Here is a 14,737-nt window from a genome sequence, read left to right as displayed (position 1 = left end):
TTCTAAGCATAATATTCTAAAGACAATATCTAGGATGAATAAAAAGTAGAATCTTCAAATAAAGTATTTACATGTGTTAATTCATATGCTTTTATAAGTCAGGTCTTCTTGGTTGCAAGTGGCAGGAAACCAACACAAACAAGCTAAAGCAAAAAAAAAAAAAAAAAAAAAAAAAAGACTCTCAGTGGACACTGACATGAATAAGTAAGAAATGAGATGCTGTTATAATTCACTGAGATTCGAAGATTTATTCTGGAGCATGGTCTAACCTGACTGATACATAGAGTGAACTTAGTTTCTAGCTTTATTGTTCCATTCTTCTTGTGAGTTGATTTTATTTCACTTTCCCTGAAATCCTCTGAGATCACCTAAGTGGGTTTCTGATCCTCTCAATGAATAATCCCTGATAAAACTGATAAACAAATGATATTTATTTATAACTGTTTGGTTCTTAAACATTTATCTTGTAATAGGTTCTTCTATCCTTCTGTATGCCAAAGTTAAGTTGTATGCGTATATACACTTTGAAAAGTCCATCAACTTGTTTAGGTGAGGAAAGTGCAATTTATTACACTGATGGTAAGGACAAATGTTCCCTGTACATTATTCTCATTACACAAGAACAGATGGCTGTGATAATTGTCTCTTACTTTATGCAAACTGTGATTTGACCTGAAACTCCAATTAATAGCATCTTTTCATGGCATATACAGGAGAAACAATTTCTGCTACTCTAAACTGGTAACAGTATCTTTATTGGAGAATCTGAAAAAAACTGAGCCTTATCAGCTATTTTAGCTTTCTTACAGAAAAACAGAATACTTTTGTTTAATATATAAATCTTTGTGTAGTATTCTTATTTCTTGAGTTTAATTCAACTGAATATTCTCTCTGGACCCATGAGGAAGAGGCTCACTCTTTTAGGCCACCTTTCAGAGCAGCTTTGGACTGTACCCTATGCTCTGAAAAGGATCCAGAAAAGTACCCCAAGTTGGGGGATGAGATTTTTACGCAGTAACTGTTGACTGGTGAGACACTGACTTCTGTTTTACATGAATAGTTTATGGTTGTGTTGAACTGAAATTAGTAAATTATAAACATGTAGGTTACCTTATCAAAATCCTTTCACAAATGTAGTTTTAACTCCTTTACATCTTTGTAGGTGGGAAGTACAGACAGGTGATGATACTTGCAAAAAGTTTCCTGCAAGTAAGTGGCAGCATCGGTTCTATAAGCTGGATCTCCTGTTATCTAGTTCTTTCCATTATGCCTGGGTACAAAGAGGAATAACTGTCTTCTCTGTAACATTTTCCTTAATATCTGTAAAAATGTTTACATGGCACACAGAATGTTCTAATTGTACTAGAAGTAAATCAAAAGAAATGTAAAAACATGAACATATGCTGTCTGTTACATTTACCACAGGAATATATAGACTATATTGTGTTTACTGCTGACATATAGTTAACTGAATATCATTTCAGTGGCATTATATAACACATTTTGCTACATAAATATTTAATGAGATGCCACCATAAAGCTAAGTAGATATTTTTTTCCAGATATTTTAGAATTGAAGGCATATTAACTGACAGTTTATTTTAAAATATTGTTTAAATTGCAAATTTTCATTTATAAAAACAAAGGTAAGAGAAAAATAACATTTGAGACAAGATTAAGAATGAATAGTGCTTAGAACAGAAAGGAAAAGAAAATCTTTGCTCAGTAACATGAACACAAAATAATTGTTATAAATATATTACTGATTCAGTGACTTCTTTTTTTTTATTTTGAGACAGTCTCGCTCTGTCAGCCAGGCTACAGTGCAGTGGTGAGATCTCGGCTCACTGCAACCTCTGCCTCCCAGGTTCAAGCGATTCTCCTGCCTCAGCCACTCAAGTAGCTGGGACTACAGGCATGTGCCACCACGCCAAGCTAATTTTTGTATTTTCAGTAGAAATGGAGTCTCAACATGCTGGTCAGGCTGGTCTTAAACTCCTGGCCTCAAGAGATCTGTCTGCCTCAGCCTCCCAAAGTGCTGGGATTACAGGCGTAATCCACTGCGCCCAGCCCTGATTCAGTGATTATTGAAACACTAGGAATTCAAGGATAATATCAGGATTTAGGAATGTGAACCACTTAAAATCACAAAGTAATAGCAGTGGTTTCTATTGCCCATTTTAAATTATCTACAAAATCACTTTTTTGGTATTATAATTCTTTTAACAAGTTAAGTTGAATAACAGAATATAGTAAGTACTGGTACTAAATAAAAACTGCTTAAATATTTAACTTATAAGACCAGTATTATTATTCTTATTCATGTGTTATTATTTTTCATGGAGTTTTGAAGGCCAAAAATATCTGAAAAACATTTTAATCTGGCCAGTTGAAAACTAGTGAATTTCAACCAGATGTTTTTAATACCACTTTAAAAATAAACTTCAGCCATTTTGTTATACCTTGAGTGTGTAACATGATGATTTATGCCTGTGGGAAATACTTATCTACAGGAGTTGCTTTATCAGTAGAAATGACTAATATGATAGAATATGAATGAAAACTTTTCAGGTCTAGTAATAACCTGTGTTGATAACTAACTGCCCAATTTTGGAGACCTAGTTAGTATAATTCTTTGCTGTCCTATTTTTGCAGGGCATAGAAATTCTGGCCCATGAGCTTTTGTGGAGATAGAAGTACCATTAACTAAAACATAAACTATATGAGAAAACTGGCTGCTAACACATTAACTTCCTTATTAAGTAAATAAGGTGGGGGAGTAATGTTTGTTGTTCATCTAACAGATGACAAGTGAATATTAAAATCTGTCATCCTTCTGTCTTATTTTTTTCTTGGCAGTTTAGTAATCTTCATATTGACTGAAAAAAAATATGTGTACTTACTGTTTTGGAAAAAATGTGCAAAAGATCAGAGAATAAATGGTCTTCTAGCCTACTTATGTCATGTTTCAAGGGTTTTAACATTATTTTTTGGCAGGTAGATATCTAAATTTCAACCCAGGCAGCACCAGTGTCTGTCTACTCATAATTTCTATTGACAATAAAACAAATGATTTAACATTTCAAATTGACAAGGGGCTTGACAGAGATTTAAAGGTTTCTTTTGGTCTTAATATATCAAGGATAGGCTCGTCATAAAAAAAAATAATGTTGTGGTTTACCCATCCTAATTAGCTTGTGGCTGTAAATTCTTTTTCCTGACAGAGTGATTAATTTTTTAGCTCCAAGGATACTTTGTAGGGCAATTCAACATGGACTATAATTAGCAGTTTAAAAGTGAAATCAAAATATGAATAAAAAACTAGCTGTGAACTCAAGTTTTGAAAACTTTCAAAATTAAATGTCATTTTCAAAAATTTAAATTCAACTGTTCTGAAAACAGTGGTGTGTGCCCAGTTAGGCTTCAATTTTTGCTAAATGAAATCTCCATCAGTACTAATATGCTTTAACAGGTTATATGTGAGAATAGAATGACTGTAAACGTGGATCACATTCAACTGGGTTAAGGAGTTGAGAAAACTTTCACTGATTGTTGAAAATTAATGACATTTTTTTCTTGCTGTAAACAAAATATCGATGTTCCAGCCTTAACTCCACGGTTGGCCACTTGCAAAAGCTACCCTTTCTAGTCTCCAAGGAATTCTGGGAGACGCTGAGCGAGGCCACGGCTGAGGCCTGGACACCATCTTCACTGCTCTATCTCATCCTTGGGTATGCAACGCAGTGATGTAAAGAAAAGCTCCTTCCAATCATCCTGAATCCCTGCCCTGCACTCCACAGCCCCAACTAAATGGATCATTTAAAACATGAAAAGCAAATTCATGCACATCTCTTCAAGAGTTGTTCCCTTCCTTCTAAGCAGTGTGGGCATATTATAAGGATCTTCTTCCTCATGAGGCTTATTTCGTTTATGTCTGTGTGTGTACAGGGAGCAATAGATAAATACAAAAAAATAACATAATTAAAATATATAGCATGCCACACAGGGATAAATACTACTGAGGAAAATAAAGCTGAGAGGGAACTAGAGGGTGTCTGGGTGGGTGGCGCTGCAAAGATGATACCTGAGCAAACAGCTGAAGGATGCAGGTAAGGGACCCATTCGGATCTCAGGTAACTGGGGAAGAGAGCTTCAGGCTGAATGAACACCAAATGCAAAGGCCCTGGGGTGGGGAGGTGCCTGGCATCCCTTGAGGAACAGCAAGAGGCAGTGTGGCTGGAGCAGAGGGAGTAAGTGGGAGGCAATGAGGTCGAGGGGGCCAGAATGGAAGGGGTCATGTAGGACAGGCTGAGAAGCGTGGGAAAAATTGGAAGGTTTTGAGCTGAGAAGTGGCACGACATAACATGTTGCTAAAGCCTCTTCGTGTCTAGCCATGATGGAAATATCATCAAAAGAGACTGGAAAGATAAATCTGGTAACAGGTGTCCCAAAGTTTGCACATATAACTACTGAAAGAGGAAAGGGCTTGAACTCTGGAGAAGTGGGTGTGTGTATAGTTGGGAGGAGAAGGTTTCCGTAGGAGATGCACCTGTCTGGCTTCCAGGCCGCGACTGCGCAAACTCCGGTCCTGACACTCTAGTCTCAGGTCCCAACTCTGGAAGGGTTCGGGCCCAAGCCTGCACATCGCGTTGCCATGGCGACCGCTGGCTGCCCTCTCCACTCTGTCTTTTGAGCACGTGGCACCAGGACCCCGAGTTCTCTCCAGCTCTAGAGCCAGGTCTGGCCCAGAGCCGGGCTCATCAGTATTCCGCCCGCGGCGTCTCCCCGACCCTCCGCCGTGCCTCACCAGGTCCGCCTATCCAGCAGTGACAGACTCCTGCTGTCCGCGCGACCCCACCGCCCCCATCCCAGTCCCTCCCCGGGGGTTCGCAGCCCGCCCTGCCTCGAGCGTGCCTAGCGGCCCTGGGCACTGGCGCGGCTCTATCCAGCTACGCAGTGCTTTCCCCCACACTGGCCGCGGCCACTGGCTGCAGACCCGCCGCGGAGAGGGGGCGCCCTGAGTCCCGCTCGCAGGCAGCGCGCCTCGAGAGACCCGCTCTAAGGCATCCTCGCAACAACTCTGTGGGGGCATTCAACTACCCCGTGCGCCGGTTAAGATTCCACCATGCCTCCTGCAATGCACCAGACCGGGGAGGTAAACATCGAAGGCACCTGCATTGCGCCCCCACTGGGATGCGCTGTGCGCAAGAGACGGGGACCGTCTGCTGCAAAACTGGATGATCGGAGACGCAGAGAGTTAGGAATGGGTTTTCTTAGGACTCACCTTATGTAGTTTCCACATGGCCCCCAGAGCCTTGACTTCGTGGCTGGAGTGTTTGCCCTCCTCCAAGCACTGGTAGCACACGGGCATCTTGCATTGCACGCAGTACATGCTGTGGTTCTCCAGCTCGTGGTCTGTGCAGGTGGAGACCTTGCGTGGGCTCAGCCTCCGGCTCACACGACCCTGGGCCGGGGGCACCAGGCGGTGCTTGGCTAGGGGCCCCCGGGGCGGGTGGCAGCGCAGGCGGCACGGATCGCAGTAGAAGACATCGCACTGTTCGCACATGACGGTGGCTTCCTTGGGCGCCTTCTCGCAGAGCTGGCACTTGAGGGCCGCGGCTTTGCTCTGCTGGTAGCGGTCAATTACCCCTTCCAGTACGCGATTCTTGGGGAAGCCGCGGAGCCCCCGGTCATCCAGGATGAGGCTGCGGTGACACTGGGGGCAGGTGATACAGGAGTTGCGGGGCACCGGGGCCAGGGCCGGTGACAGGTGGGTGGCCGGTGGCGGCATAGCCGGGGGAAACACGCGGACGCCGTTGGGGGACTTCTGGCACGGGGTAGTGGGGGCGCTGGCGAACCCCCCGTAGGAGCCATAGCCGCTGTCCGCCTCGCTGTATAGGCTCATCTTGTCCAGGTCCAGATAGTCATAGTCGGAGACCCCGGAGCCCGAGGCCCGACGGCTCTGGGGGGACTCAGACTCTGGGGTCTGCACCAGGATGTTGCGGGCGCACGCCTGACACAAATTGTGAGAGCAGGGCAGGATGATGGGCTCCCGATAGAAGGAGCCGCACACGGGGCATTTCAACTCCTCTTCCATCTCCTCCATGGAGACCGGTCTGGGAGGAGGCAGCGACGGCTGCAGCGGGTGCCTGAGCTGGCGAGGTGGCCGACGGGCCCGTCTTGCCCAGCACCCTGGCCAACGGCGGCGGCTGTGGTGGTGGTGCCTTCCCGCGCAGTACTGGCGCGGACACCCGGAGAGGCGCTAGCTCTGTGAGCCGCAGCCGCGTAGCCGCCGCGCCGCGCGCCAGCCCGGACCGCCCCCTTCTGCCCTCCTAGTCCCGCCCCGGCCCATGAGCAGCGGCCCATTGGGCGGGGGGCAAGAGATCGAAGCTCTCATTGGCCACCAGACCTATCCGTCTCCTCGTCTCCGCAGGCCACAGGGGCTTCGGTAGAGTCTGAGGATAGGGGAGACTTCGCTCGCGGCTGCATGATCTCTGGAGGGGGCCGGCGTGCGGAGGCTAGGGGACCGGGAAGGAGGAATTAGGTGGGATGACTCATCCTCGCCCCGCTTCCTTCCTACCTCCGGTGCAGTCTCCCAGGAGCTGGGGGCGTGAGAAACCCCTCCCCGCAGCGAGTGGGCTGGCGGAGGGGGCTGGGGCTTCTCGCCAGCGTTTGCGTTTGGCTCCCAGCTCTGAGCTCCGCGCCCACCTACTGCGGGAGAGTGCTGCGCAGCACGGAGGACGCCCCTTCTCTTCCGCTGCTGGCAGCCTTCGCAGGCGCCTCACCCGGGCCTAGGCTTCTGCACGGCAGTGGGGCTTTTCTCTTTCTCCGTGAATCCAGTGACGCCGGGCCCTGGAGCTCCCCCATCCCGGGAGTCTGACGGCGCTGGCGCAAGCCCTGGCCACACTCTTGGCTTCTTTCATCCTGCGTCCTGCGTTTCCTAAAGAGCATGTATAAAGTCGATTTCCTAGTGTCGCCATGAGATTCAACTGGGTAACCGATGGAAATGGTCAGCATTAGTCAGAATCTATGACTAATCGTTTCATGCTTTAAATTATAGCTCGACCCAGAGGTCTCAGTGCCGTGGTGTGAACGTGCTTCCTTCCACGGATCCTTCTTCCTCCTCCCGACCTTCCAAAGCACCTGGCTGAGCTTTCCCGAGGCCTGCAGGGCCTTTGGTTCGGTTGAGGCAAGAATAGTTTGTCTATTTTTGAGTGCCCGTAGTTTAGTAAAGCTCTGTAAATGAATCACTGTGTGACTGCGGAGTCTCAGTGTTTGACTCCAAACAGCATTATTCAACCCCACGTGCCCTGGGCATCTGCCATAGCTTACAGCATGGTGTGCCTTTCTGTTTCCTCCAACGAGGGGCATGGTGAGGCGGTGGTTCTAGTGTTAGTCCCTGTAAAAGGAGGGAGGGAGGGAAGAAAGGAAAGAGGGAGAGAGGGAGGAAGGAAGAGGGGGGAAAAAGGAAAGGCCGAAGGAAGGGAAGAAAGGGAGGGAGGAAGAAAAGGAAAGGAAAATCTTTGAGTCAAGTGACATTCTGAGGTAGTAACATTTGAAATAGTACATAGCTGGCTTTTGCTGAATGATTCATGAAGTAAAGGACAAAAACTTTTTGCAAGTTCTAGAAATGTTCCAATTTTCCACCTTCCAGACAGGAGATAACTTGATTATATGCAGCTATGTTGATGATTTAAAAGTACTTTATTGTCCAGAAAAAAAATGGACATTTTATAACACTGCCCTTGTAGAAATTGTCCAATAAACTAGGTTATCTTTTCAACATCTTTAGTTGCAATGAGAACAGTAGCTGATCACTGTGTGGGGGAATAAAGTCCCCATTGTTATTTAAAGACATGTTAATCATAAATGTGACGTGATTTATTTTTAAGCTGGCTTTCAACTAGTTGAGACCAGAGCATCCAAAGGTATATGCACTCTGTTTACAGACATAGATAAAATTTCTTCAGGTATGGTTGGGACATTAGCTGCACTTGCAGGATACACTTAATTTATAGGTCCCAAGAGAAATTACTTATAATTATACTTAATATAGTATTAATTGAATTGTAATGAAAGTTAATTATTGAGAAAATATTAGAAAGGAGTGTCCTTTTATGGCTTTTGTATGCATTTGACACAAGTCACAATATCTTGGACCAGCAAGGTGAGCAGCTGTTACACTTTGTATGAATTTGAACTCTGCTTATGATAGTATATCATCTAAGAGATCTTATTAGCAGAAAGTTTATGCTTAGTTCAAAGTAAAGGAGAATCTTAGAGGATGTCTCATGGTGTAATGCAGTGTTGGGTTCGCAAAAAGAACAACACAGATTTATAATATAGTCAATATAGAAAGATTTGGTCTATTATGAAGTCGCTTGAGATGATTTCATTGTTAGATCTGTTTGTTTAGGAATTAGCTAAATCAGTCAATCCTAGGAGAGCTCTTAAAATGACTCATTTGTTGAGAGTTCACCTGTTCCAAACAGGAGATTTATTTATTTGTATACATTACTTGGTTAAATCCCTATAATTGCAAGAAGATGTAGGCACAAATATTCCCATTTTACAGATAAATAAACTGAGGATAAGCAAAGACAGTTAAGTACTCAAGGTCAAATATGGTGAGGCTGGGATTGGAACCCAGGCACATATAAGTTTGTTCCTTCCTTCATTCATTCATTCATTCAGCAAGTGCTGAGTTCTACTCTCTTCAAGCTCTGAATGTGGTAAGTACCCAGAATGTTCTTTGTTAACTTCTATGATATTCTGCTCACCTTCCCTGAAAGTTTACTTGTATTTTTTCCTTTTTTTTTTGAGACTGGAGTCTTGCTGTGTTCCCCAGGCTGGAGTGCAGTGGCACAATCTCGGCCCACTGCAACCTCCACCTCCCAGGTTTAAGCGTTTCTCACGCCTCAGCCTCCTGAGTAGCTGGGACTACAGGTGTGCACCACCATGCCTGGCTAATTTTTACATTTTTTTAGTAGAGACAGGGTTTCACTATTTTGGCCAGACTGGTCTCAAACTCCTGACCTCAAGTGATCCACCTGCCTCAGTCTCCCGAAGTGCTGAGATTACACGTGTGAGCCACCACGCCCAGCCAAAAGTTTACTATTTTTCTTGAATTCATTTCTTTAAAATATTTTTGAAGGCCTTTGAAGATTTTCCCCTCATGTTGCACTGTTTGGCCATAATGTGCTTTATAGCCCCCGAATGACTTATGTTTAAAAGGGAATAAAAATTGAAATGTAATTGATAATATTATAGAAATATTATACTATTGAGGGAATATCTTCTGTCTTCCAGCTGGTGATGAGTCCATGCCCTGAAGCACAAGGATTGATAGCCCTGTAATTTCATCATTCCTGGATGACTGCAGATGTTCTCTTTTGTGTAAAGTGCCTAATTATCCTCTGAAACTTACTATTCACACAAATTATGTTCTTTAGCAATGAGAGCAATTACATTTAAAATGCAATAACAGCTTTTGCATTTTTAAAGAAAGATAAATGTTTTTCTTTTTTTGATAAATGTTTTTCAATGAAAAATTGAGTTGCTTTCCTATTTGCTTTTGACTACAATGCTTGATTATTAACAAAACAGTCTCTGTGAGTCTAAAGAATGAACACAGAGAAGAAAGGTTTTTCTTTCCACATTCTCTCCTAGAGCAGTCTATCCTTAGTTGTGTGTGTGTGGGGGGAAATCAGTGAAAGGAGCTGATCTTAGGCGCTAACATTTTAAGATTATCTGACATGTATATAAAAATATTTTATTAAGGTATTTGAATAAGGGTCTTGCTGCATGTGGTTTGTAAAAGGCCATCACTTGAAAAGTGATAAATGTGATGTTTCTATTCTCAATAGAAATTCTGAAGAAACTTCTTTTATGGAATAATTTACCCCATTTAATCCACTAATATTCAATTTTATACTTATAATTTTGTACTATTCTTAAATAACATATTTATTGTTGATATTCTTTGGTAATTTTAATTATTTGATTATTATAGTGAATTATGAGCTTTTTCCCATTTAGTACTACTGGAAGATGGCCATATTCAAATTCTGTAGTATTTCTTATTGTAAATAATATATTACTGATGCTTTGGGAAGGGTAGACTGGAGAATCGGAGAAAATGAAGATTTAATGAATCCTATATGGAGGTAAGAGAGCTGGAGGATAAATCCAGAAGACCCAACTTGTGAATAACAGGAATCTCAGAATGAGGAAATAACACAGGTGGAGGAAAAACCATAGTTGGAAAACATTTCTCTGAACCAAAAAAATATATAAAATTACAGATTGAAAGGATTTTAGAATTATAGATGATATTAATGAAAAAAGACCTAGTTATATACAGACACAATTCTTAGAAGAAAACAAAAAAGATCATTTTACAAGCTCCCAGACAGAAAGAACAACTTAATTGTAAAGAAAAAAGAATCAGATTGGCATTGGACTTCTTTCTACAACCTTACAGGTGAAAATAATGTGAAACAAATTCTACAGCCTACTAAAAGTGAAAGAAGTCACCCTGTCATAGTCCATTTTTGCTGCTATAACAGAATACCACAGACTGGATAATTTATAAGAAACAGAAATATATTGGCTCATGGTTCTGGAGGCTGGGAAGGCCCAGATCAAGACACTGGCATCTGGTGAGGGCCTTCTTGTTGCATCATCCCATGGTGGAAGGGCAGAGAGAGGGCAAGATAGAGGGCAAGAGGGGGCTGAACTTGTCCTTTTATAAGAAACCCACTCCCGCGATAAGAAACCTATTCCCATGGTAATGGCATTAATCCATCCATGAGGGTGGTGCCCCTGTGGTCTAAATACTTCTTAAAGGTCCCAATTCCTGACACCTTCTCATTGGGGATCAAGTTTCTAACACATGAACTTTGGGGGATACAGTCAAACCATAGCACAGCTTAAATATTTTATAGCCTGCCAAAAGATCATTTACTTGTCTGGTCAAAGAAGACTATTTGCAAGAATTTAAAGAATAGAGCACTCATACATTCCATCTGAGAAAAATACTTAAGAAGACTTTTAAATAACAAATAAATCTTAACAGAGTCCCCAGAATGGGTTAGGAGCAAGTGGGGACCTGAAAGCATCCTAAGGACCTGATACTGGGGAAAAAGAAATGAGAAAGGAAAGGTGGGAAATAAAATGTTTCTGTTGGAGGGATTACTTGGTATCCTTTTTTCTCACATAATATTAAAATATTACATGTATTATTAGGCCTGGGAAAGGAATACAACTATTTATTCAGTGGAAAGTAAAATAGAATTTGCAAATTAACACACATTGGGAAAGTATTCTGTGAAACTCTACGACGACAATTTTTAAAACCTAAAGGAAAGGGATACTTTCTGCCAAAATATATATTAATTGAATCAATCCCTCAAAGTAGAAAGATTGAGTAGACCAACCTTTATAAAAGGGATTTGAAAGATAATTTCAGATTTATCATTAATAAGGAGAGGATGGTTGCACTGTTGAGTTCTAGTTAAACTTTTTAAAACAAGCAACTTTAATGATATTGAAATAATCAAAACTGAAGAAAAATATGGGCTATTTCCCAGTCTACTTTATGAAGCCATCATAACTTTAATAACAAAACATGATTATATAGTTAATAGAGAACACAATAAATTAAAAACTATGGCCCAAAAACCAAGTGTTAGATGTAAAAGTGCTAAATAGGATGTCAGCAAATAGATTTCAGATTTGTATAACAAGATTAACAAACTATGACCAAGTAGGGTTTTTCCTAGGACTGTAAATATAGTTGAGTATCAGGAAAACTATCAACAGAATTTATTATATGACAAATTAAAGGGGAAGAATTCCCTCTTTTGGCCACATGGGAGTAATCTTCCTTCCATCAGTGACTAAAAAGCAGGAATAACTATAAGAAACAACCATTGTCAGACACTGGCAGGAAGTGTAGGACTTTAATTCCTGGGAGAAGCCAACAAAGAGATGAGCCCTACCTTCAGCCAGGATTTCTACCAGATGACAATTTCCAGGCTTTGGAACACAGAAGAGGAACCCAAACGAAGCTCACCAGTCTCCCCTAGTTGAAGAGACAGATAATTTTGGGAAGGCCAAGAGAGCTAGAATTTGCAGAGAGTGAAGAGAAAAACAGAGTTTCAGGTATCTGTGTGGGGATTTGCTTGGACTTTTGACTAAACACAATATGTGCATGTATAGGGTGAACCTCCACCAGATTGGACAGTAACAACTTCTGAAGAAAGAGCATTTATTGGAATTGTAATACAAACAATTCTAAGAGCACACACAGAACCAGGAATCATTCATATTCCCTTCAGCCAGAATGAAGAGAACTCACTGAATGTACAAAAATCAACTGTGTACTAACCATGCACAATGAGCAGTTGATATTAAAACTGTACCATTTACATTAAGAAAATTAACTCCACAAAATATGTGCAAGATTGAGGCACTGAAAACTATAAAGCATTCCAGAGATAAATTAAAGATGACCTCAATAAGTGAAAAGATATACTATATTCAAAAAATGGAAAGATATACATCCGAGCCCCTGTGGGGTCTGCATCCCAGCAGTGTGAATCTTCTCCCAAGGGGACCCTGAGGTAGGGGCATGAAGCATTCCTAGACTGGGGAGTCCCACATGTGCCCCGGAGACAGCTGTAGCAAACAAGCTGCCCTCCCCATTCCTGACAGCTTGGGCCTCAAGGATGGTCAGGGGCCACCTGCCAGTCCAAGGCAGCTCCATATTGGAAGCAAAACAGATGGAAGTGAAAGTGGAATGTGAGAGGGGCTGCAGCTCACGCCTTCCTCTTCATATGGGATGGAGACAGGGGGGTCAGCCCTCCTCCTTGCCTCTCACCCACACAGGCCCCCCACCTCTCCTTCAATAAGCAGAAAAATATGCTATATTCACTAAATTGAAATATATACTTAGACTGAATATGGCTAAAATGGTAATTTCCTCCAAATTGATCTATATAGATTCAATATGCTCCCAGTAAAAATTTCAGAAGGTTTGTTTTTTGGTGGAAATTGATAAATTGATTCTAAAATGTACATGAATATGCAAAGAAGCTAGAACAGCTAAAACTGTTTTGAAAAAAAGATAATACTTGAAAGAGTCATACTAACTGATTTTAAAACTTATTATGAAGCTGTAGTAATTAAGGTATTGTGTTAGTGACTTAAGGATTGACATATAGATCAATGAAAAAGAATAGAATCCAGAGATAGACTCACACATCTATAATCAATTAATTGTATGTAGAGGCTGAGGCAGGAGAATGGCGTGAACCCAAGAGGCAGAGCTTGCAGTGAGCTGAGATTGCACCACTGCACTCCAGCCTGGGCGACAGAGCGAGACTCCGTCTCAAAAAAAAAAAAAAAAAAGATTCTAAATAAGCTGTATGGAAACAGCAAAAAACAGCATTAAAGTAAAAAATATACCCACTTTTCAACTCACCAATCCCATTGCTAGAAAACTACATTATATAAAACTCAATATGTAAGAATACTTGTAGAAAGATGTTTATATTGTCCCCAAACTAGAAAAATAAATCAACTTCCAGTGATCGTGTTATCGTTGAATAGATTATATTGCATCCATGCCATGGACTATGATAAATCCATTAAAAATAGTGAATTCATTAGCATTTGATTTAGAGGGATTTCCATCAAATATTGTTATTGGGAAAACTAAGATACATAGGAGGGTATATAAGATAACTTCACTTTTGTCAGGCTGACAGTGCCCCTCCTTAAAACACCTCTATGTACATATGTTTACATATGATTATATGAAGATGTGGAAACTTACTAAAGCATGCTCACCAGGTTGTAAACCATGGTTACCTGGAAAAATCGGGGTGAATTATAGGTGGAGATGGAGGGGGTGGAGTATAAGCCGTTAAAAAGGTACCAATTTTACTTCCCCAGCATATGGGATATTTTACTTATGTAAACTAAGTTTATGAGTGACTGTATGTTCCCCTCTCTCTCTTTCTCTCTCTCTCTCTCTCTCTCTCGCACACACACACACACACACGTCTATTTTAAAAGAAAAATACCTAGATTTATAGATACTGATATATGTGGTTATTCTAATATCCTATCCAATGAAAAAGACCAAGTTGCAGGCTAATGTGTGTATTATGATTCTCTTTTGTTAAGAAGCCACCAACCAACCCATCCACCCCTAGATACAAATACATTCACTTGAATTTACACGTATGAACAAGGAGAAAGACGGTGCACAATACTATGTTGTTAGCACTGCTATGGAGTTGGGGTTGGGGACGCAGTATAAAGGGAGATGATTGGCTTTCTACATCATTGGACTGGGTTATTTTACTTTTTATAACAAGTATATGTGATAAATATAAGTTGAAAAACATCTAATACATAATTTTAAATAGATTTGTGAATTAATTTCTGAAGGACTGTGAGCACTTCAACTTTGGGATTCCCATTCTTCTATCTAATCTTCATGGTTACACACTGGAATTCTGAAACCCCTCTTATGTTTCTAATCTTTTATTTTGGAATTCTACTTTATGTGTGCTATTACAGTGTTAATCTGATTCATATCATTTGCTCTGTCCTTCTTAGAAATCATAGCTACTTTCATCTTAAGCCTCCCAATACAGTCTCAATGCCATTGTTCCCTATATTGTTCTCTGGATCTGTCTTCCTGGTGAGTTTCTCTACATTCTAT

At 41.5% G+C, this 14,737-nt stretch overlaps 1 protein-coding gene and 1 long non-coding RNA gene across 25 annotated transcripts in view; both read right to left on the bottom strand.

Annotated features, from left to right (window-relative positions):
- Positions 1 to 6,602, bottom strand: part of TRIM9 (tripartite motif containing 9) — a 114,960-nt gene extending 108,358 nt beyond the window's left edge. For all 24 annotated transcript variants that reach the window (XM_055289419.2, XM_055289403.2, XM_055289409.2 and 21 more), the window contains exon 1: positions 5,285 to 6,602. In XM_055289419.2, coding sequence (XP_055145394.1) covers positions 5,285 to 6,106 — 822 coding nt within the window. In that variant the 5' untranslated portion in view covers positions 6,107 to 6,602. The remainder of the gene's footprint in view (positions 1 to 5,284) is intronic.
- Positions 6,603 to 7,383: 781 nt separating this feature from the next.
- LOC129487913 (uncharacterized) overlaps positions 7,384 to 14,737 on the bottom strand; it is a 50,358-nt gene continuing 43,004 nt past the window's right edge. Inside the window, exon 3 of the long non-coding RNA XR_008659520.2 lies at positions 7,384 to 7,399. This is a non-coding gene — a long non-coding RNA (uncharacterized lncRNA). The remainder of the gene's footprint in view (positions 7,400 to 14,737) is intronic.

Source organism: Symphalangus syndactylus, chromosome 8 (assembly GCF_028878055.3).
Source record: "Symphalangus syndactylus isolate Jambi chromosome 8, NHGRI_mSymSyn1-v2.1_pri, whole genome shotgun sequence".
Taxonomy (NCBI): Eukaryota; Metazoa; Chordata; class Mammalia; order Primates; family Hylobatidae; genus Symphalangus; species Symphalangus syndactylus.
The sequence above is the reverse complement of the archived record's forward strand: the minus strand, read 5'-3'. Positions and strand labels throughout refer to the sequence as shown.